Source organism: Mesoplodon bidens (genome assembly GCF_964165515.1).
Source record: "Mesoplodon bidens genome assembly, chromosome: 3".
Classification (NCBI taxonomy): Eukaryota; Metazoa; Chordata; class Mammalia; order Artiodactyla; family Ziphiidae; genus Mesoplodon; species Mesoplodon bidens.
Genome location: NC_138178.1, coordinates 15,878,229 through 15,903,557, shown reverse-complemented (window position 1 = coordinate 15,903,557; position 25,329 = coordinate 15,878,229). Strand labels below are relative to the sequence as shown.

General features: G+C 36.8%; 1 protein-coding gene across 1 annotated transcript in view; it reads left to right on the top strand.

Annotated features, from left to right (window-relative positions):
• Positions 1-25,329, top strand: part of MALRD1 (MAM and LDL receptor class A domain containing 1) — a gene marked incomplete at both ends in the record, with an annotated part of 607,751 nt that overhangs the window by 76,389 nt on the left and 506,033 nt on the right. Inside the window, 4 exons of the mRNA XM_081226990.1 lie at positions 504-596; positions 3,184-3,391; positions 12,212-12,361; positions 24,497-24,594. Of these exons, the coding sequence (XP_081083116.1) occupies positions 504-596; positions 3,184-3,391; positions 12,212-12,361; positions 24,497-24,594 (549 nt within the window). The remainder of the gene's footprint in view (positions 1-503; positions 597-3,183; positions 3,392-12,211; positions 12,362-24,496; positions 24,595-25,329) is intronic.

Genomic DNA, 25,329 nt, shown 5'->3' with positions numbered 1-25,329 from the left:
GAATGATTTTAGATTCACAGCAAAATCAAGAGGAAGGTATAGAGATTTCCCTTATACCCCCTGTCCCCGCACATGCTTAGCCTCACCCATTATCAGCATCCTCCACCAGAGTGGTACACCTGTTACAATTGATGAATCAACATTGACACGTCATTATCACCTGAAGTGTCTAGTTTACATTAGGGTTCACTATTGGTGTTGCACATTCTATAGGTTTGGACAAATGTATAATGAATGACATGTATCCATCATTATATTATCATAAAGAGTATTTTCACTGCCCTAAAAATCCTCTGTGCTCTATCTTTTCATCCCTTCCCCTCTCCTTTTCTTTATTTTTCTTTTAAAATGTTATGTAGCTTTTTAATCAATACTTTAGATTTCTTAGTACTTAATATCCTACAGGTAGGGTAAAATCTACTGAAATATAATTAAGAGAGCACATATATAACTATGAGAGTAGAATTTGGGGAATGAGTGATGTCTTTTTCTTTGGATCAAAGGAAGAAGAAATATTTTGGACATACAACATATCAACTCACAGAAAATGGGTGAAAGCAGATGTGTTAATACCAGAAGGACTGAAGACATTTCAGGTATAAAAGGGAAAAACAAGTATTTTTTATCATGAGTTTAATTTTTAGCTTTGTAGTTATGAATTTATCACCCATTGCTTAATTTAAATTAGCATTGAAATTAGGGATGTAGACTTGTATATCTGGGGAGAGCAATTACTTTTCATTGTATCTAGCCCTACTCCGGTCAGATCTTCTTGAGTGGAGGAGCAAGAGCATAACTACTCTTGTTGAAAGCATCCTCATCCTCCATGGGTTCCCACCCTAGGACCCCCAAACACCGTGCAGTACAACCAGGGAAGCCAGTTACATTATGAAGCAGATAAATAGTAAACTGGTATTGGAAAATCAGTAGAGTATATGCAGATGTTTTGAATGCAGTAATTCATATCTTTATAACACATGGATAACTCTACCTGTACAAAGATGCATCTGAAAGAAACATATGCTCAGTGGGAATGCTATCTCTTAAAAATATTAACTTGGGGTTTTGTGTTGTATCTAGAGCTGAGATTGTGCAGAAAAAATGTATCTGATAATATTTTTAAACTTTCATATCAAGTGTTTGCCTGTCATTTCTTTCTTTTCTAATATCGTGGCAATATTGCAAAGTGTAGTAGCGTCAGAGAGATCAACATTGAAATACTGATATAATTAATTGCTATTTAGATCTTTATTTTTGAAGTGTAGTACTCTAAATTTCCACTCGTTTTGTATATAGAGTACATAAACATATTTATGCTGGAGTGTGAGTGTAAAATAATGAGGCTGATTGTATGTGTGGCTTATGGAACCAATTTCATTCACTTAAGGTACATTTTTCTAGTATTAAAAGGGAGAACCCAAATGATACTGAACTGTGACCATGGAGGTTTTTAGAATCCAATTTACTGCTGAAGTTGGAATTTATGAATCAGCATTTTTGTAGCAATCTCGGAAAAGTTGAGGTTTATATCATAGCACGTTGAGTTAAAATTTTGACACTATTTTAATTTTTTCTAAGCTGATATCTATCTTTATAACTTCTGAAAGAAGTCCTAAATGATTGGACCTTTATTCTTTTTTACATAAGCTGAATATTAAAGTTTGTTTTTGTACTTAACTCAAAGATAAAACAAACAATATAATGAAAATAATATTGGAGTTATCCAAGGTTTCCAAGTACATATTAAATGTAACTGGCTTTTCAATAATGGCAGACTTTTGAGATCAAAGTTTAAATGCATAAATTTTTGAAACCTAAACTTATATCATTTCTGCATATCTGTTATCCTGCTGCTATGAAAATGCACAGCTGTAGGTCCAATAATTTTAACATATAAGACGTTCATTATGGAGAAAGATACAAAGTGTTCTTATGAAATATTTAAATTTAATATTATTTTATAAATTGTTAAATATTTATGCAAACTTCATCTTAAGTATTTCTTAATAAACAAATGTATATCGCTTATGTTTTTTAAAAGAAATTCTATCAGAAACTTTAAGGTGAAAAAGACTAAAAGGAGTCAGTCTTTGTTCCTAGTATCTTATTTACACATTAACAATATTTATGCAAAAAAACCTGAATTCCTATGCTGTATACCTGAAACTAACACTATATTATAAACTAACTATACTTGAGTAAAAAAGAAATACTTTTGCTCTATCCCATGAAAACAAAACAAAACCCAGTATCTAGTTCAGAGGTGATCCAAAGAACTTTCTGTGTTAATGGAAATTTTATCTGTGCTCTCCAGTATAGTAGCCAGTAGCCACACGTGGCTATTGAACAGTTGAAATGTAACTACTGAAGTGTAGAACTGAATTTTAATTTAATTTTAGTTAATTTAAATTTAAGTAGCCCTATGGAGCTAGTGACTACTGTTTTGGACAGCAAATAATTAGTTATTTGCTATACAGTCTTTGATTTCTATCTCTCCTGCCCTCTTGGTGTTAATAAACCATTGCTCTTTTTAGAACCTCAGGGGTTTTTAATATTTGGGCATTGTCTTACACTAGACTAGCAATGTATGGTTGTTTCACTTGCTAGTATTGTATACCTTCAGAAAGCTAGCAATTCGATTGGAGAAAATGAGATTCATTTCCTTTAATTAGTGCTTCTTTGATTATTAGAGCAATTCTTTTATAAAATTAATAGTTTCTTAAATTTATTTTTTTAAATGTTCTCTCCTATTGTGTATCTTACTGTCTGCCTGACATTTCCCTTCATGCATTGCAATAACTAATTTTAGTAGTTAAAAAACCAAATGCAGTTATAGCTCTAGTATAAGTAGTGTTAACACTTATTCTTTTCCTTGAATATTAAAATAAGCAGGCTGTGAAGATGACCAAACAACAAGTTTGCAGTCAGGGACATTGTCGGTGGTTAAATGGGATGCTTTCATCAGATCATGGGTCGTTTCTCAGAGGCCTCAGTGGATCTAATGTGCCCATCAGTCTTATGTGTGTGGGTCAAGCTGATCAAATAGGAACTTTGTTCTTAGTTGTATTTGCTTGCTCTTTAAACAGGCATTTTTCTTAATAATTCTTTAATCTCTATTATTCTTTTCTGGGTCTTTTTGAAGAGATTGTAAGCTCACAAATTGTTCTTTGTTTTTCCCTGAAGATTATTTTTGAAGGGACTATTTTGAGCCAGAAAGGTTTTATTGGGCTAGACGAGCTCTGGGTCTACGCCTGTGTACAGGCCCCCTCCAGACAGCTTTGCTCTGCAGATGAATTCACTTGTGCCAGCGGCCAGTGCATTGCCCAAGAATTGGTCTGTGACTCTCAGCAGGACTGTTCTGATGAGAGTGATGAGGATCCAGCGACTTGCTGTAAGTAAATTAATGGTTTAATCACTCATATGCTCACATTCATGACTGTGCTTGGATTTAAGAGTCTTTGTCTTGAGCAAGGTACATTTAATTTGTATGAAGTAAGATGAATGTACATTCTCATTCTGAAGCCACCAGTACTATTCCTTGTGGGCATCTCTGTGCTAACATCTCTTGATGTTTTGGTGCTTTTTGCTAACACTTGAAATCTCTCTATTTGTTCAACAAATGAATAGTTGTGATTAGGGGTGTGTGTGTGTGTGTGTGTGTGTGTGTTGATTAAAGAGGAAAATGGATGGGAGAGGGAACCTATTTGTACTCTTCTCTTTGGAGACTTATATTATGGATTGCTAACCTTTATTAAATGTAGGGCTTTTTCCATTCTGACCAATCATGTGGGAAGCTGTGGGGAAAGGGTAAAGAGGAGAAGGGCTGCCATGGCCTTCCAGACAACCATGGTGACATAGAGATCATGTCAGCCATGGTTGGTATTCATGACTAGTCAAAAAAGCCCCAAAACTTCATTTCAGACAGTGTATGGAGAGTCTTTGATAGGAGTAATGATGAGAAATTCCATTACTATTCAAACCTAGTTGTATTAGAAAGGAAATATAATGTAATTTACAACCTACATGATGGTTCTCATATGAGATAACTTAGCAGCTAAGATATCTGTGTCTCTTTAGAAATGAATTAAAACTAAATGCATCCAATTTTTATGTCACAAACAAGAGGGTTTTTTAATTATTAAACATTTGACATTTATTTTGCTGCAGTGTTTTATTTTAGTGATATATTTTGTTGAGCAAGAGAAAAGTATGGCAGTAAGATAAATGTCACCTTTTTAATGAAAATGCTTCTGCTGATGTAAGCATTTTATTAACAGCAGTGGACTGGGGTGTAGAAAAGAGAAGATGGGAAAGCAAGCGAGAAATCCTCTGCCTGTTTGTAAGCAGGAATTCAATTAATTCCTCAGACACCTGGTCTTAACCATAGATTTAAGAAAAATAATCTCCTTACCAATATGATCTCTGTGGATATTTTCGGTGTTCTATTTTTGTTCATTAAAAAATATGAGGACCATTCATTTTCTCTAATGTGAGTGTCACATTCCTCTTTATGCTTCATTTAAATGCTTTTTTACACACAATTTGGTTCATTTCTTTTGGAGAAATTCACCTTTCTAATGGTTTGTATTATGCTCAGTTCCAATAACTGAAAGTAAATATATTTCTTATCTTTTCAATTCTACATATGGAAACTTAGCTTCTTTTCTCCTTTTTTTCCTCTGGTGAAGGCTCTCCTTTTAATTGGTTTTCTTAATCGAATTCCACCTAGAGTATTGGTAGATACTTTAGCATTTTATTTTGGACATATTTTCCCATTTCTCCTCCTTTATTGAACTTTTATTGATTACTTATCTGGCATTTTCCCCATAGAGTATATCTTGATACCATCCTGCTATTTCCTTTATGTGAATTCAGGGACAGATGGCTGTGCTTATCAACAGATAGTGTTACTTCTTAGTCTGATAAGTATTCCAAATAATGTAAGCTCATTTGGCCAAAGAAAACCTGTCATGCTTGCTTGAGATCAACTTTATATAAGGGATATGACCAAAAAAAAAAAAAAGGCAGCCATGTTACATATTACAAAATATCCATATACTTTGATGTCAGCTTGAGTATTTCATGTAAATATTTGTACAATCATTTTTGCTTTGAGGAAATTATTTATGTAGTAATTGAATCATTAGAATTGATATAATGTTACACTATTTTCTGCACTAAAGTGTTTAACATATTGTGCATATATACACATGCATACATATGTTATTACAAATTAAGAGGCTTTCCTTTGAAAGTTAAAACCACTTTGAAACATTTTCCACATACTTTTAAATTTATATTTTACAAATTTGAATTCGTTATACAAATTTTTCTTAAAAATAGAATTTTAGGGCTTCCCTGGTGGCGTAGTGGTTCAGAGTCCACCTGCCGATGCAGCGGACACGGGTTCGTGCCCCGGTCCAGGAAGATCTCACATGCCGCGGAGCGGCTGGGCCCGTGAGCCATGGCCGCTGAGCCTGCGCGTCCGGAGCCTGTGCTCCGCAACGGGAGAGGCCACGACAGTGAGAGGCCCACGTACCGCAAAAAATAAATAAATAAAATAAAATAGAGTTTTAAAGTTCATGAAGCACAAGGAAAGTACTTTTATATCTTCCTTTTATCCCAGTATAGGATGAATCTCTAGAACGGTGTAGCTCATGGATGTAGTTTGAGTACACCAGGAGTACATACCATATTCTGGAGACTCGGTAAATATTAACTCATGAATATTGTCAGTTGGTATCTGTAGTCAGTGTGATTTTTGCAAAAGACGCATTCACTCAGGTGTCCTTTCTTTACCCAGTTTCTCTTACTTTTATACTATTTTGACCAACGTAGTTGATTGAGCCTGTAGCCTAGTGCCTTTTCAAAAGCAGTTAATGGTAAAGGGAAACTGTGTTTTGCTAGAGTTTGCTATTAGAGCATTACTTCCTTGACCAGCAGTATCAGAGGCAGCATCTGAGAGTTCCTTTGAAATGCAGAACTTCAGGATATAACCCAGCCTTACAGAACCCAGAGTTTCATTTTAACAATGTCCTAGGTGATTCACCTTCATATTAAAGTTTGAGAACCACTGTGCCTAAAAGACTTCAGAATTGAAGAGATGACTGAGAGAGAAAACAGGTGGCCAAAAAAAAAAAAAGTAGTCTTAAGAAGCAAATTGGAGGCCTTTCATGATAGAAACAAAGCTCCCAGTGCTTCACTAATCCCTAAGGGCATCATTATAATTCCAAACAATACATTTTAAAATAGTTTTATTAAGGTATAATTATTGAACGAAAATCGGCACAAAATCAATGTATACAGTTTGGTAAGTTTGGACATATGCATACCCCTGTGAGACTGTCACCACATCCTTCACCTCCAAAGTTTTCCTTGTCCTCCCCTGCCTCCCCCCCTTTTGTAGTAAGAACACTTGACGCAAGATTTATCTTCTTAACTAGGTGGGGCTATGTATATGGGTGCCCTGGACGCCGAGGTGCTGGACGGTTGCATGTACCGGGTTGTGCCCCCCGCTAGGATCCTTACCCCTACCCGCTGGCAGCCAAAGCCAAGGGCGCGGCTGGGCAGGGCCGCTGGCGGCACCCGAGCCGGCGCTACCCTCCCACTTCCTCTGCACAGCCTCGTGGTCTTTCCGGGGCTACGGTGAGCTGAGGGCCGCCGAGTGTTTTCACATCTCCCAGCGGGCAAGGTTCACGGACCACCTGCCGCAGGTGAGGCCCCGCCTCGCCCTGCGGTCAGCAGCCTCGATGGGCCCTTGCAGGTGAACACGCGCCACGACATCTCGGTGCAGCCCTCGCTGGGACGGTGCATGGGGCTGTGCAGACCCGCGACCCCCTGCCCCTGTGATCCCGGACCTGAGGGTGCGGGTGCAGGCGGCTCGGCCTCCCTCGCAGGGCACCCAGGTTGGGGGCCTCCCCAAGCAGGGCATCCCCCCAGGGCGGTGCCCCGGGACGCGTGCGCTTCCCGCGCTGTCCCCGAGTCATTGCCTCCCGCCACATCACCTTCCTTGAAGGGGCCGAGAGGGCGAGCGGAGCTGGGGGCGCCGGAGGGAGAAGGAGGGCCACCATCTCTGACACCCCGAGGCAGGAGAGGTGTCGCTGAGGAAGGCGGCCCAATGGCCGTGGTCCCTGGAGGAGGGCGTGGCCCAGGCCACGGTGTGGGTGATCTGGGAGCCGCGGGAGGCCTGGGGAGGCGTTCTCCCAGGAGCCTGAAGCAGCCGCCGCCGGTAGGGAGGCCCCAGACGGCCGTGACCGACCGTGACCGAGGCGAGCTGGCCGCTGCGGGAACAGGGCCCGGAGCCAGCGAGGAGCGCGGCGGGCATTTCCAGTTCTTAGAGCAGGAAGAAGGCTGTGATTACTGCAAGGATGGGAAAGTGCAGGTGCGAGGTGTGTACACCGCGCTCACGGGGTTTACTTCAAGCAGTTTTGTAGAACTTGTCCGAAGTCATCTAACCCTTACCGAGTGGAGGATGTCACCTGTCAAAGTTCTAAACAGTCTAGACGCTCTTGTCCAGTAAAACTTTGCCAATTCCACCCTAAAAGTCTCCATCCTCACGACTGGTGCAGAAGATGCACAGGAAACGCCTGTTCTGCACAGCACCTTCAACTTCAAATACATCGTTCACATGAACATAAAAAAGGCCCTGCTGAACCGGTGTTAGTGGCAGACAAGTGAGCTGTTTTTCATGCTCCTCCTTTCTGCTTCTCCCTTCTCAAAATACTTCACAAAATGCTGTATTTTTGACAAGCATTAAGTATTGCAAAAGTATTTTAAAAGCATTAAGTATTGCAAAACAATTGACAAAAAAGTGCATAATACAGTATTGTTGACTATAGACATTACCTTGCATAACTGAAACTTTATATCAACTGAGTAACATGAGTTTGAGTATTTTAGATACCTCATGTAAGTGGAATCATTATGCTAAGTGAAATAAGCCAGTCACAGAAGGACAAATACTGCATGATTCCAAACAGTAGATTTTTGATCGTTATTAACATGATCCTGTATAAAATAGGGACATTTAAGAATAAAATAAATATGCAATATATTTTTAAAACATTTCTAATAAAATATAACATGTGCCAAACATATCTAAAGGTATACATTGACTAGCTGAACAACTTACAAAGAAAATATACCTAATGTTTACATGTAGACACATGCTACAACGTGGCTGACCCTTGAAGACATGCTCAGTGAAATAAGCAAGTCACAATAGGACAAACATTGTATAATTCTTCTTACCTAGAGAAATCAAATTCATAGAAATGGGAAGCAGAATGGTGGTTGCCAGGGGTGAGGGGAAGAGAAAAATGGGGGGTAAGTGTTTAATGGGTATGGAGTTTGGATTTGGGATGATGGAAAAGTTCTGGAGATACATGATGGTGTTGGGTGTACAACAGTGTGAAGGTGCTTAGTGCCACTCAACTGTACACTTAAAAATGGTGAAAAAGGTAATTTTTATATTAAGTATATTTTACCACAATAAAATTTTGAATATATATATATATATATAAAATTTTCAATCATAACATACAGAAAAAGACTGTGTGTATGTTCCAAAAAGGATGGCAAGATTGACAGATGTGTGTTTAAATCAAAACCGTTTGGACAATTCCATGGGGAAAAAAGCTCTTTTAATTGAATAAATAGGAGTTGTTAGAGCATTTAACCTGCTAATATAAATTGTTACACTTCAAAGGAGAAGTTGGTACAATATTCAAGTGAAAGAAGCTTAAACCAAGAATCCAGTGCAATGCATTTAATCTTTACTGTGATACTGTCTCTGGATGTCTTCCATATTTTGAAAAAATAAATATTGAATACTAACAGTACTTCCTGAGGATAAGGGAAATACATGTATATTTAGTGGAGAAAAGATCCTTGTGGGTTCTCAATAAATATTAACAAAATGTTTATATATTATAATCATATTAAAGACTAATATATGCTTATTGAATGGAACATTCCCATGCAAACTTTTTTCTTACATAATAGAGAACTGATTTACTTCCAAACTGGAGAGGTCATAAATATTTTAATTTTCATGATCCAGAATTTTCCTCAGCTGCCACAATGAAATTCTTTTTCTTCTGCTAATATGCTTCAGTGGTTAAATATGCAAGACAAAGCATTGTCATAATTTAAAAATATTACTCTAACTGATGAACTCAGTGAAATCTCACTAAAATTATGAACTGTGGCATATCTCATCTTCTGATTAGAGATGGTGAAATGTGTTTTGTAGCCATAGAAATTTAAATAAAAGCAATCACATAATCAAAATCACTGTTTGTAATGAATACATTTTGTTTATATGAATACATGATTTTTTAGATTTTGTAAACATTTAACATTTAACACATGTGGTTTCATAAGACATTTATTAGCTGCCAGAATGTGTTTGGCCCTCCTGGTTTTCTTCAGATATTTATAACTTCACCTTAAATGTTTTGAATTATGTAGGGGAAATATTAATGGAAGAACTTCAACTTTGGTTTGAAGCTTGACTTGTATTTTATAGTGCAGTCTTTGGTAAAAACACCTGAGAAGTTCACGAAGATTTTTACAGAGCTGATTGCACCATTTTGCTTTCATATTTCTTTATAGTGATGGATTTTAAAAATTAATTTTCATTTTTCAAAGGACAGTGGTGTTTAGTGTTCTGTGGAAAGTGCAGTGATTGACATTTTAACTGATAAAACATCCAGGTAATGAAAGAAATGGTTTGAACTTTTCTCCTAAAGCCAAATTTCAACATTTATTCAATCCAAAGTTACTCTGTCTTGAAATCTTCTTTACATTTTTGCAGTTGAGTGACACAGGCACAGATGTGAAGAGTCTGCGGAAGGGTTTGGTGATGCTTGGGTGACTTTGACTTTCCATTTCCACACTCAGTGGTCTTACAGCTATTTCACACCATTGCATATAACAATAAGATTGTTATCTGCATGGACTTGCTTCCTTTGTGAATTAATATATAATTTATTGCCCCAAAAGGGCAATATTGAATTTATTGCCCAAACAGAGTCACTTGAGAGGAAAGAGGAGAGCTATTATTATCCTTGGACAACAGGTGTAAACTGGGACAATCCTGGGCCAACCCAGATGGAAGATTTTCTATTCCAAGGATGTGTGCATTTAGGAATTGAGGGTACCCGTGGCGGGGGAGGTGGAAGGATTCCTTGACCAAGTTCACGACCAAGAATTTGCAACTTGTAAGCACATTTCAGAGGTCAAGTATACATTTCAAATCTTGTCTATTTCTACATTCTACCAACTGACTTAGAAGAGCTGGGAGGTGGCTTAGCAGGTGGCAAAGTTCACAGAGGACCAAAGAATTAGATCAGAGGATTTTCTGGATGCCCAGGGGGACAGTCACAGCTAGGTCATAGGTTCTTAAGGCTGTCACAGAACAGAAGAGGCTCTCCTTGGAGCATTAACTTTTTATCAATAACAGTATCTTATCAACTCTGTAGCCAGAGCTGTGAAAAAAAAAAAAAACATCCAGAAGCAATAGATTTCCAGCTAAGTACTATGTGGGTGAACAGCATCTCCTTGTCATGTTGATTCACCATTAGGTGATGTGCAACATTTTTTCATTATTATATGATAGTTAATTTGCTTGTTTTTATTTTTTGGGAAATATATTTAAGGGGAAAATAATATTTGCTTGTAAAGAAAAATATCTTTCATTATATATCCATTATATGACTGTCAAAACAAGCATAGCTCTAAGATCTATACGTTTAATTTAGATGTAGAGAAAATTTAAGTGACCCTGTCACTTTCAAAGTGCACTTCAGTGTTTTAATTGTTGACACGTTAGTGATGAAATATCTGGTCATGAAACAAGGCATCCATTTTTATAGAAATTTGAAAATCCTTTGATTATTAAGATATAGTGGGCTTATTCAGTATGCTGATAAAATTGCTCACATTATTTAAAACTGAAAATAATGGTTAAGAGCAAGCATACAGTGAAGCTGTCTTTTAAATTTTGAGACAGAGTCCCAGGTGCAGGGGGGCTTCAAAGTATAAGCTTTGATGTCAAGCAACTCAAAGCCTGGATATTCCATTTACTAAAATTTACCATAGGTGAGTTGCTTAGTGCTAAAGTTTCAAAAAGAAAATCTTTCGGGGATAATTATGCTTGCTGTGTAGGGTATTTGTGAAAACAAATGGTAATATATGTAAAATACTTGACACATACTTGAGCTCAGTGGGAACACATCTATTATTACTTTTATTAAAGGTAATAGAATTGTGATGTTCGGGAGCTTGTCAAAACTTTAGGTGTTTTCTGACCAAGAATTATTTTGTCCTCCCATCTGTTATGAAAATGTGTCTGCATAAAGAGGAATACCTGGAAATACGTTTTAAATTAATTGTATTAATTTATCCTGCAAACTAAGATAGGCTGATACTATGATTCTTATTTCAGGAAAAGAAAATTTAAACACATAAAAGCTAATTTCTTGAAAGCACAAATCAAGTTGTTAGAACTTCTGGTGTATGGCCCAGTCCGCTGAAACTTTTGTTTTTTCCTCACTAATTTGGTGCAAAAAGCTAGGAAACGTGCTTAGGGAGCTTACCCCAAATCCTGACTTTCTCTAGAAATCGTGCTTTGTGATAAATGTAGGAACTTAAGTATTTTTCAACTTTTTACTTGTGTATTAAGAAGGGGAAACAAAGCAAAGTTCAAAATGTCTAATTTACCTGCAATGCAAAGTGGCTAGGGATTTTTTTTTTTTGAGAAGCTGTTAAACTAGCGTAATAGAATGAATTCTAAGGTGCTGACCTCAAGCTCTTCAGGTGTCTAGAGTTAATTTAAATACCATCCTTTTAAATTTTTTTTAACCATCTCGGCAGGTGAATCTTTTTCATCTTGGCAGGTGAATTGGTTACTCTCTGAAAAGCTGTAGAGTTTCACCCTGTGTCATTAAATGCAGTGGAGATGGCCATCCAGGGTGGAATGTGCCAGACTTGGAGACAGAAGAGTATAGGGGGGTAATGCCTCACACAGCACATGGAACACTTTGTGAGGTTGGAAAAAGTAAAACTACTCTGATGATCAGGAAACATTCTTTACGAAGTGGAGTGACAGTTCTGACTGCCTAAGTTGATTGGCTAACATAGAGTCAATGTTTCCCTGCTTTCTCCCCCCTTCATTTCTCCTTACGAGTTTTCTTTTCGTGCATAACAGCAAATCATCTCAGGTGTGGCTTTGAGTCTGGTTTCTGTGGCTGGGAGCCATTTCTCACGGAAGAAGATTCACACTGGGAACTCGTGAAAAGGTTGACGAGTGTAGACCACCATCTTCCTGATGCTGAGAACACAACAAACACAAATCATGGTAGGACATTTTCCTCTATTTTTTTTCTTCCCCCCCAAAATTGTTGTCTTTTTTTCCTGTTGTGAATGATGATACTATGCATTTTCACTTCTATCTATAGACTTTATAAATGGAACTCTGGTTTGTCTTGCTTTAAATTGTCCTGATCAACTTAATAATTTGTGCTTAATTGAGCTTCCTGAAAGGAGCATTGTTTTAATAACAAAACTTTTTGTTACACGTTTTAAAAGGTTGGATTGAAGGCATGAAGAGGGGAAAAGTCTTCTGGTAATTTTCTCTAGTTGTCATGAATCATGTACAGTAGGGTTGTCTTCTTTTTAGAGCAATCCAAATTTCATAAAACAGAAAGAAAAATAGTTTAATCCTTTTTCTAAAGAGAACAGAGTTAGCACTCTCTTTAAAATAAATCTACAAATACTTGAATGCAATGTAATCACTCTTATGGCTTCTTTGTAATAAACAGTCTTACTTCTTCCTCATATATACTTTTTAAAAATTATACTTTTAATTTTTACATATCCCCTTAAAATAGAGCAACCATAACTACATATGGCATTCCAATAAGGGTTTGTGAAGCTCCAAGGAAAACGCAAGGGTTTTGTTCTGTTTTTGTTTTGTTTGGATAACATTACAAAGGTACATTAGTATCATATTAACTTTATAATAAGGCAACTGTACTGTAGATCCACTTTAAGCTTGTATAACCCCACTGGACATTATTATATTTGTTTCTCCTTTGAGATTTCCAAAGAAGTATGTGAAAACTAACAGTGTTGACTGTGTCTTTAGCCACTGGAGATTGGGATTAGTTGGGGAGGATGTTAGGGGATCGGAGGGAGACTTTGGCTATCCATCTGTTATCTAAAACTATAAATGTAGCTTATTATTTAGCAGTGGAGTGAGATCTTAATTTTTGCTTTTGTGCCAATGAGTCTTACTTTTCCCTTAAGATTCTGTGACATATTGGATTAAATTTAAAGTTTATGATAGGAAGGAGACTATTAATTATTAGAACTATATGTATTAATAGTACATTTCCTCCAAGCTCATATAATTTTTTTCCTTTCCCAAACCAGTTATTGAGTATATATCATATTACTAGAGTTGGGTGTACACAGATGGAAGCATATTTGGGTAGTTTCTAAATTTTGGTGATTATGAATATTCTATAAAATTTGCCTACAGGTTTTGTCTGGATATAAGTTTTCATTTAACTTGAGCACTCTTTCCAACTCCTATGTATAATGAACGTTTCCACTCTGGTTAGTGAAAAGACCCTACTATTTCTGGCCCTTTGTGACCTTGGGGCAATGTTTCAGCTGCCCCTTTTAGAAGGTTTTCCTCCAGCCTCAGGTAGTTTCCTTATATCCATGCCCTGGTCAGTACTCAGGTGGAAATTTGGGCAGAACTCTCTGGACATCTCTGGAGCTCTCTCTCTTTGCAGCTCTCCCCTCCTGGAACTCTGCTTTATGAACTATAGCCACTTGTGTCTCCCTGAGGTGCCATCTTTGCAACTTGAGGAGACCACCACACTCCTCCTGGCTTCCCCTCCCTGAATGGCAGCTGGAAACGCAGTTTAGGCAGTAAGCTGGGGCAATTGTATGGCTTAGTTCATTTGTTTCCCCTCTCAGAGATCATTATTCTGTGGTTCTACATTCCCACCGCCCTACATTTGAAAACTATTATTTAGTATATATTGTTTTGATTTCTTTGCTACTGTGAGACAGAAGACTAAATCTGGTCCCTGATACTCAACCTTGCCTGGAAACAGAAAAAGCCTAATTCTTTTTGGGTTTTTTTTGCTTTATTTCTTTGGTCTGGATATGCCATAATATATCTAGCCATAGTCTTATTGAGTGACAATATTATGACAATGCTGCAAAATCCGTACTTGTATGCATTTTCTTATATGGGGAGCTTTTATTCTATGCAGTAAAGGACTAAAAGTGAGACTCCTATATTTTTGCCAAAAGATACGTACTTTCCCCTCAAATTTTAATACTTAAAATTCCAACAGCAAAAAGGAGTGCTTTTTTCTATTTGCCTACCATCAATAGACATTATGTTCTCTTAATTTTTAAAAAACTTATGGGTATAAAATGATTTTTCGTGTGTAACCTTGATTTGTCTTTCACTGAAAAATGATTTTTCAAATGTTTCTAACTTTTCAATTTATTTAGATCTTTAATTTCGCTAAATATTTGAAGCTTTCAGTGCATAGATTTAAAAAATATTTTGCTAATATTTTCTTAGGTTTTTAATATTTTTGCAGCTACTGTGTCACATTTTAAAAACTTATTTTTTTGGTTGCTGTATATATAAGTGCAATTATATTTTTAAATACTGACCTTGTATTCAATGACCTTGTTAATTTTTTTTATTATAGTTAAGAATTTATAAATGTTTCAAATTTTCTGGGTTCATAATTACTTTGTCTTCAAATAATGACAATTTTACTTCCTTCTTTCTAAATCTTAAGCCTTCTATTTTCTTTTTGGTTTTATCGCCCTAGATAGGACTTCTGGAAAAATGTTAAACAGAGCTTGTGATAGCTGCTGTACTTGTCTTGTTCCTATTTAGGGGAAAAGCTGTCAGTAATTTAGCCTTGAATGATATAGTTCCTAAAATTTGTTTTGTTTCAGATAAAGATGTTTCCAAGCATAGCACAAGGAGATCAGCTCAGTGGCTTTGTGTCCACCTAGAGGGGTGGGATAGGGAGGCTGGGAGGGAGACGCAAGAGGGAGGAGATATGGGCATATATGTGTATGTATAGCTGATTCACTTTGTTAAACAGCAGAAACTAAGACACCATGGTAAAGCAATTATACTCCAATAAAGATGTTAAAAGAAAAAAAAAGATGTTTCCTTCTATTCATAGTGTGTTAAGTTTATATATACATATATATATACACACATATATGTATGCATGTTAAAACTTTTCACATGCTTTTTTCAGCATACGTTGTGATAATCATATGATCGTGATACTATCTTTCTTGTTTCTAATAAAATGAATGATTTTTCAAATATTAAACCATTCTTGCATTCCTGATCCAAACCTCCTTTCATTGGTTTTATTTATGATTTCTTTCTTCCTTCTTAATGGTAATATTTGTGATATTTTTACCTAAATTCATAATAAAGTCATTATAAATGTTCTCACAGCATGTAAGGAGTCCCTTCTGGGCAATTGTATTAAGGGGGTGCATCCTTTGCAAAAGGTGAGGTTGAGGTTGGCCTGAAAAGCTTAACGTGGGGAGACTGACACCTACATTCTTTTTTTTTTTAATTTTTCAACTTTATTTAATTTATTTTTTTTACAGCAGGTTCTTATTAGTCATTAATTTTATACACATCAATGTATACATGTCAATCCCAATTGCCCAATTCACCACACCACCATTGCCACCCCCCGTGGCTTTCCTCCCTTGGTGTCAAAACGTTTGTTCTCTACATCTGTGTCTCAAATTCTGCCCTGCAAACTGGTTCATCTGAACCATTTTTCTAGGTTCCACATACATGCGTTAATATACAATATTTGTTTTTCTCTTTCTGACTTACTTCACTCCGTATGACAGTCTCTAGATCCATCCACGTCTCAACAAATGACTCAATTTCATTCCTTTTTATGGCTGAGTAATATTCCATTATATAGGTACCACATCTTCTTTATCCATTCATCTGTCAGTGGGCATTTAGGTGGCTTCCATGACCTGACTTTTGTAAATAGTGCTGAAATGAACATTGAGGTGCATGTGTCTTTTTGAATTATGGTTTTCTCTGGGTATATGACCAGTAGTGGGATTGCTGGATCATATGGTAATTCTGTTTTTAGTTTTTTAAGGAACCTCCATACTGTTCTCCATAGTGGCTGAATCAATTTACATTCCCACCAACAGTGCAGGAGGGTTCCCTTTTCTCCACACCCTCTCCAGCATTTGTTGTTTGTAGATTATCTGATGATGCCCATTCTAACTGGTGTGAGGTGATACCTTACTGTAGTTTTGATTTGCATTTCTCTAATAATTAGTGATGTTGACCAGCTTTTCATGTGCTTCTTGGCCATCTGTATGTCTTCTTTGGAGAAAGGTCTATTTAGGTCTTCTGCCCATTTTTGGATTGGGTTGTTTGTTTCTTTAATATTGAGCTGCATGAGCTGTTTATATATTTTGGAGATTAATCCTTTGTCGGTTGATTTGTTTGCAAATATTTTCTCCCATTCTGAGGATTGTCTTTTCATCTTGTTTATGGTTTTCTTTGCTGTGCAAAAGCTTTGAAGTTTCATTAGGTCCCATTTGTTTATTTTAGTTTTTATTTCCATTAATCTAGGAGGTGGGTCAAAAGGGATCTTGCTGTGATTTATGTCAAAGAGTGTTCTTCCTATTTTCCTCTAAGAGTTTTCTAGTGTCTGGTCTTACACTTAGGTCTCGAATCCATTTTTAGTTTATTTTTGTGTATGGTGTTAGGGAGTGTTCTAATTTCATTTTTTTACATGTAGCTGTCTAGTTTTCCCAGCACCACTTATTGAAGAGACTGTCTTTTCTCCATTGTATATCTTTGCTTCCTTTGTCATAGATTAGTTGACCATAGGTGTGTGGGTTTATCTCTGGGCTTTCTATCTTGTTCCATTGATCTGTGTTTCTCTTTTTGTGCAAGTACCATATTGTCTTGATTACTGTAGCTTTATAGTATAGTCTGAAGTCAGGGAGTCTGATTCCTCCTGCTCCGTTTTTTTCCCTCAAGATTGCTTTGGCTATTCGGGGTCTTTTGTGTCTCCATACAAATTTTAAGGTTTTTTGTTCTAGTTCCATAAAAAATGCCATTGGTAATTTGATAGGGGTTGCATTGAATCTGTAGATTGTTTTGGGTAGTATAGTCATTTTCACAATATTGACTCTTCCAATCCAAGAGCATGGTATATCTCTCCATCTGCTGGTATCATCTTTAATTTCTTTCATCAGTGTCTTATACTTTTCTGCAAACACGTCTTTTGTCTCCCTAGGTAGGTTTATTCCTAGGTATTTTATGCTTTTTGCTGCAGTGGTAAATGCGAGTGTTTCCATAATTTCTCTTTCAGATTTTTCATCATTAGTGTATAGGAATGCAAGAGATTTCTGTGCATTAATTTTGTATCCTGCAACTTTACCAAATTCATTGATTAGCTCTAGTAGTTTTCTGGTGGCATTTTTAGGATTCTCTATGTATGGTATCATGTCATCTGCAAACAGTGGCAGTTTAACTTCTTCTTTTCCAATTTGTATTCCTTTTATTTCTTTTTCTTCTCTGCTTGCCATGGCTAGGACTTCCAAAACTATGTTGAATAATGGTGCTGAGAGTGGACATCCTTGTCTTGTTCCTGATCTTAGAGGAAATGCTTTCAGTTTTTCACCATTGAGAATAATGTTTGCTGTGGGTCATATATGGCCTTTATTATGTTGAGGTAGTTTCCCTCTATGCCCATTTTCTGGAGAGTTTTTATCATAAATGGATGTTGAATTTTGTCAAAAGCTTTTTCTGCATCTATTGAGATGATCATTTGGTTTTTGTTCTTCAAGTTGTTAATACGGTGTATCACATTGATTGATTTGCATATATTGAAGAATCCTTGCATCCCTGGGATAAATCCCACTTCATCATGATGTATGATCCTTTTAATGTGTTGTTGGATTCTGTTTGCTAGTATTTTGTTGAGGATTTTTGTATCTATATTCATCAGTGATATTGGTCTGTAATTTTCTTTTTTTGTAGTGTCTTTTTCTGGTTTTGGTATCAGGGTAATGGTGGCCTCATAGAATGAGTTTAAGAGTATTCATTCCTCTGCAACTTTTTGGAAGAGTTTGAGAAGGATGGGTGTCAGCTCTTCTCTAAATAGAATTCACCTGTGAAGCCATCTGGTCCTGGACTTTTGTTTGTTGGAAGATTTTTAATCACAGTTTCATTTTCATTTCTTGTTATTGGTCTGTTCATATTTTCTGTTTCTTCCTGGTTCAGTCTTGGAAGGTCATACCTTTCTAAGAATTTGCCCATTTCTTCCAGGTTGTCCATTTTATTGGCATAGAGTTGCTTGTGGTAGTCTCTTAGGATGCTTTGTATTTCTGAGGTGTCTGTTGTAATTTCTCCTTTTTCATTTCTAATTTTATTGATTTCAGTCCTCTCCCTCTTTTTGTTGATGAGTCTGGCTAATGGTTTATCAATTTTGTTTATCTTCTCAAAGAACCCGCTTTTAGTTTTATTGATCTCTGCTATTATTTTCTTTGTTTCTATTTCATTTATTTCTGCTCTGATCTTGATGATTTCTTTCCTTCTGCTAACTTTGGGTTTTGTTTGTTCTTCTTTCTCTAGTTCCTTTAAGTGTAAGGTTAGATTGTTTATTTGAGATTTTTCTTGTTTCTTGAGGTAGGCTTGTATAGCTATAAACTTCCCTCTTAGAACTGCTTTTGTTGCATCCCATAGGTTTTGGATCATTGTGTTTTCATTGTCATTTGTCTCTAGGTATTTTTTGATTTCCTCTTTGATTCCTTCACTGTTCTCTTGGTTATTTAGTAACGTATTGTGTAGCCTCCATATGTTTGTGCTTTTTATGTTTTTTTCCCTGTAATTCATTTCTAATCTCATAGTGTTGTGGTCAGAAAAGATGCTTGATATGATTTCAGTTTTCTTAAATTTACTGAGGCTTGATTTGTCACCCAAGATGTGATCTATCATGGAGAATGTTCTATGTGCACTTGAAAAGAAAGCTGTTTTTGGATGGAATGTCCTATAATTATCAATTACATCTATCTGGTGTATTGTGTCATTTAAAGCTTTTGTTTCCTTATTTATTTTCATTTTGGATGATCTGTCCATTGGTGTAAGTGAGGTTTTAAAGTCCCCCCACTATTATTGTGTTACTGTTGATTTCCTCTTTTATAGCTCTTAGCAGTTGCCTTATGTATTGGGGTGCTCCTGTGTTGGGTGCATATATATTTATAATTGTTATATCTTCTTCTTGGATTGATCCCTTGATCATTATGCAGTGTCCTGCCTTGTCTCTTGTAACATTCTCTATTTTAAAGTCTATTTTATCTGATATATGTATTGCTACTCCAGCTTTCTTTTGATTTCTATTTGCATGGAATATCTTTTTCCATCCCCTCGCTTTCAGTCAGTATGTGTCCCTAGGTCTGAAGTGTGTCTCTTGTAGACAGCATATATATGAGTCTTGTTTTTGTATCCATTCAGCAAGCTTGTGTCTTTTGGTTGGAGCATTTAATCCATTCACGTTTAAGGTAATTATAGATATATATGTTCCTGTGACCATTTTCTTAATTTTGGGGGGTTTGTTTTTGTAGGTCCTTTTCTTCCCTTGTGTTTCCCACTTAGAGAAGTTCCTTAAGCATTTGTTGTAGAGCTGGTTTGGTGGTCCTGAATTCTCTTAGCTTTCGCTTGTTTGTAAAACTTTTGATTTCTCCATCATATCTGAATGAGATCCTTGCCAGGGAGAGTAATCTTGGTTTTAGGTTCTTCCCTTTCATCACTTTAAGTCAATCATGCCACTCCCTTCTGGCTTGTAGATTTTCTGCTGTGAAATCAGCTGTTAACCTTATGGGAGTTCCCTTCTATGTTATGTGTCATTTTTCCCTTGCTGCTTTCAATAATTTTTCTTTGTCTTTAATTTTTGCCAATTTGATTACTGTATTTCTCGGTGTGTTTCTCCTTGGGTTTATCCTGTATGGGACTTGCTGCGCTTCCTGGACTTGGGTGACTATTTCCTTTTCCATGTTAGGGAAGTTTTCGACTATAATCTCTTCAAATATTTTCTCTGGTCCTTTCTCTCTCTCTTCTCCTTCTGGGACCCCTATAATGTGAATGTTGTTGCGTTTAATGTTGTCCCAGAGGTCTCTTAGGCTGTCTTCATTTATTTTCATTCTTTTTTCTTTATTCTGTTCCACAGCAGTGAATTCCACCATTCTGTCTTCCAGGTCACTTATCTGTTCTTCTGCTTCAGTTATTCTGCTATTCATTCCTTCTAGTTTAGTTTTCATTTCAGTTATTGTTCATCTCTGTTTGTTGTTTAATTCTTCTAGGTCTCTGTTAAACATTTCTTGCATCTTCTCGATGTTTGCATCCATTGTTTTTCCGAGGTCCTGGATCATATTCACTATCATTATTCTGAATTCTTTTTCTGGAAGGTTGCCTATCTCCACTTCATTTAGTTATATTTCTGGGGTTTTATCTTGTTCCTTCATCTGGTATATAGCCCTCTGCATTTTTATCTTGTCTGTCTTTCTTGAATGTGGTTTTTGTTCCACAGGCTGCAGGATTGTAGTTCTTGCTTCTGCTGTCTGCCCTCTGGTGGATGAAGCTATCGAAGTGGCTTGTGTAAGTTTCCTGATGGGAGGGACTGGTGGTGGGTAGAGCTGACTGTTGCTCTGATGGGCAGAGCTCCATAACTCTTTAATCCACTTGACTGCTGAAGGGTGGGCCTGGGTTCCCTCCCTGTTGGTTGTTTGGCCTGAGGCAACCCAACACTGGAACCTATCTGGGCTCTTTGATGGGGCTAATGAGAGACTCTGGGAGGGCTCACGCCAAGGAGTACTTCCCAGAACTTCTGTTGCCAGTGTCCTTGTCCCCATGGTGAGCCACAGCCACCCACTGCCTCTGCAGAAGACCCTCCAACCCTAGCAGGTATGTCTGGTTCAGTCTCCCCTGGGGTCACTGCTCCTTCCCCTGGGTCCCGATGGACACACTGCTTTGTGTGTGCCCTCCAAGAGTGGAGTATCTGTTTTCCCCAGTCCTGTCGAAGTCCTGCAATCAAATCCCACTACGCTTCAAAGTCTGATTCTCTAGGAATTCCTCCTCCCGTTCTTGGACCCCCAGGTTGGGAAGCCTGACATGGGGCTCAGAACCTTCACTCCAGTGGGTGGACTTCTGTGGTATAAGTGTTCTCCAGTCTATGAGTCACCCACCCACCAGTTATGGGATTTGATTTTACTGTGATTGCACCCCTCTTACCATCTCATTGTGGTTTCTCCTTTGTCTTTGGATGTGGGGTATCTTTTTGGAGAGTTCCAGTGTCTTCCTGTCGATGATTGTCTAGCAACTAGTTGTGATTCACGTGTTCTCACAAGAAGGAGTGAGAGCATGTCCTTCTACTGCACTATCTTGGTTCCTGCACACTATGCACCTGGTAGTGCAGTGAACAAGAATCCACCTGCCAATGCAGGGGACATGGGTTCAATCCCTGGTCCAGGAAGATCCCACATGCAATGGAGCAACCAAGCCATGACCACTGAGCCTGTGCTCTAGAGCCCATGTGACAGGTACTGAAGCCTGTGCTCCCAGAGCCCATGCTCTGCTACAAGAGAAGCCATTGCAACAAGAAGGCTGCACACTGCAACGAAGAGCAGCCCCTGCCCGCCACAACTAAAGAAAGCCCGTGCGCAGCAATGAAGACCCAACACAGCCAAAAACACCCCTCCATTCTTTATTTTTATACTGTGCTGGTTAGCTAGCCCCTGTGGGGTATATGGATGTACAAGAGATTTACAATGAACAGTTCAGATTAACAGGAACAGTTTCTTTGGCATATTGTAATTCCACAGGTCTCTTAAGTCAGTGTATTCTGTGGAGCAGTCTTGCAAGAAAATAAATCCAGAGATGTATTCCTAGAAGTACATGGGTCTGGGGTCAGAGTTCAGTATCTTTAGGCCTAACCTGCATATATAAACTTTAAGTCAATATTATCTGTTTTTCAAATATTTGGTTAAAATTCTCTCAGGATTGCATTTAGCTTCCACATCAGTTTTTACTAATATAATATTTTCATAATATCATCTTTCCATCTAATAACATGTTATCTCTTTTCATTTAATCAGAAGAGTTATAGTTTTCCATGGAGTTTTATAATGTTCTTCACATAAGTCCTGTCCCATTCTTGTTAAATTTATTCCTAAGTATTTTGTATTATTGTTGTTAACTGTGAGTAGAATATTTCTTACCATTCTATATCCCGTGTCTTACTGCTAAAATAAATAAAAATGATTTAAATGTATTTCTCTGTTTCTATTTACCTTACTAAATTCTCTTATTAATACTTGTCTTTATTAAAAGATAGAATCTGTTGGGGTTTCTATTTTTACAATTATATTATTGGCAATACATGTGGAACTCTATCTCTACTTTTCTATTGTGTTTACTAGAAATTTTATTCTCTTGACTTCCACATTTACTCTAGATTTATAAGATGATCCTAGTCCAAGATAATTAATATTATCTCATATTTCCTCTAATTACTAATGGTGACACAATTCTCTAGGTAGTTTCTCATTTTAATTAAAATAGTTTTGTTGTTTACCATTGAAAATGTTATTTATTTTGAGGTTGGTCATTAATCTTTATTGTTTTTTAAAAATATTTTATTGAGGTTATTTGGAATGGCTGACTTTTTCACAGTCTTTTCAATATTTGTTGATATGAATCTATGATTTTACTCTTTAATTTGTTGATCTAATTGACTGTTGATAGGTCTGTTAAATCAAATCAAACCTCTATTCTTGGAAAGCTCACTTGTCAGGATATATTATTTTTTGATAAGAATTTCAGATGCAATTGAAACATTTTAATTTTAATTTTGTATGTATGATCATGAGTGATATTGCTCTATTTTTATTCTGTTTTCATCATTCTTAACATTAGAGATATCTGGCATCATAAAATGAGTCAGGGAGCTCTCCATATTTTTCTAAGACCTGAGATACATGCAAATCATGTGCAAGTATTTATTCTTTAAAAATTAAATAAAATTAAATAAAATTCAGCTGTAGGGCCATATGTTCTGTTAGATTTTTTTCCTATCACTTTTCCAGTTACTTTTGTGACATAATCAATTTGTTCAAATCATTTGCTTCTTTAGATTTTGGAGTTTTAGTGTTTATATGTTTCATCCTTCATTAACTACTTGTTTGAAATCATCCATATTGTTTTAAATGACCAGGGGAGTAAGATCTTTGAATGTATGTTAATTTTTAGAATTTTAATTAATCTTTTGACAATATTCAGTTGAGTTTTACTTGAACCTCAAGTAAAGGATTTTTAAGCTGGATTAATTTTTCAAAATCATCTTTTCTTACTCTACTCTTTTATAGGTGAAATAGAGAATTTAATGAGCTCATATATACTGTTTCTATTACTCTTAGTTTGGATTTGGGGAACAGTGATCTTTATCCTTCCCAATTGGCTTTGAGATTTAACACCCATATAAACTGGGTTCTACTTTTCCCACTCAGAGACCACACTGCTGACTTGCAACCTTGGTTGTTTGGTTAAGCATGTGGTGGTATCTGTAAAGTAATATGTTTTAATTCTGAAATCCTTTTCACTCTGTGCAGTCAGCATTGATCCGTGTCTAAGAAAATCACCTTCTGAATGTGTTTTTTTCATCAAAATAGTTGGCTTTCCAAGTTGCCCATCACTCTATGATTATCAAAGGGCAGGATCAGGACTTGACATTGTTTAGCATAACCTTCCTTGTAAATTTTCAGTATTCAATGAAGCTACCCCTGACAGCCGTTCAGAATGTGTGATCCTTCGAGCTGCTAAGAGATGTTATCCCCCCTGTACCTTTGCCATGAGGACATCCACTGTAGTTAAAATCTAGAAGCAGTTATTTTGTTAACACTAGATTAGATCTTTAATTAAGCTTTCATCCCCACTAGCACAGACAGCAGTGTCAAACATGTAAGCCCCAGGAGAAACCAAACTCATTCTATAGGCTTGTACCCTTCAGTACATCATGAAGAAACTTACAAGCAAATGTCTTATGGGAATTTTGTAAGAGTATGTTGAATATCTAATTGTAAACTTAGAAGCTTCATTTAATTTGATTTCTAACTATGACGTGAGTTAAGCCAATAAACATATTTGTTGAGAGGATTTAGATCAAGAGCTTGTTTTTCATCAGTTGGGTTTTATTTTAGATTTAATGTTATCCATATGAAAGCACTTTTTGGTTATCTACAGAGCTTAATGGTAAAGAAGTAAAAATGTAATTTCCTTTATCTGATTGACAGTTGAATGTGTGCATGTTAGCGCAAAGAACGACTAAATGTCCAATAGTAGAATTTGTATCCATATGGCTTTACGTTTGTTTTGCAGGATCGTTTATTTATTTGGGGGCACATCGATCACCTGCAGTGGCCAAGCTTGGAAGTCCTGTTCTTACAAAATCACTCAATGCCTCTACCCTGTGTCAGGTACCAATTATTGGAATTTCCATTGGCCATTCTGTAGTTGTAAACTGTTAAGCTTGGGTTACTCTAGCTAGTAAATGCCAGCTGTGTTTTACTAATATTTTCACAATAAACTGAGAGATTTATATGAGCTATTTCAACATGAAATGTCACTTTGTTCCAAAAGACATTTGCGGTATATAACTTGCACCCTTCTTTTGGGGGGACTATTCAAAAATATTTCTGTCATTTTGCACTCTTTCCATGTAGTTCTTTCAATAATTTAAAGCTGTGGATACAGGTTGCTCAAACTGCTTGTTGGCCAACAGTGTTAGCTGAGGAAAATAAAAGCAGTTCAACAATTTCTACGGTAAGAAAAATGAAAGGATGAATAAAGAAAGATAAATATGTGCAGAAAAAATAATTACATTTCCAACATTTTATTCTTTCAGTTAGTCCTTCTGGTGCCAGGTAAACACAGACCAAAGGATAAAATGCTCAGGTCATTTCCACAGCACAACAGAGAAGAAAGAAGAGGGACTTTGGAGTCAGATGGGCCTAGTTCCAACTGGTTCCAATCTCAGTTCTGCCACAAATGATATGCTTCCTTTGAGACTCAGTGTTCACACTGCAAGCATAGTGTTAGCCTCCCTTCTTCACATGGTTGTGAGAATTCAAACGTGATTAAGTAAAGCACCTGGAAAAGTATTTGGCAGGTATTAGGTGTTCAATAAACATAATCCCTTTACTTTCCGTAAC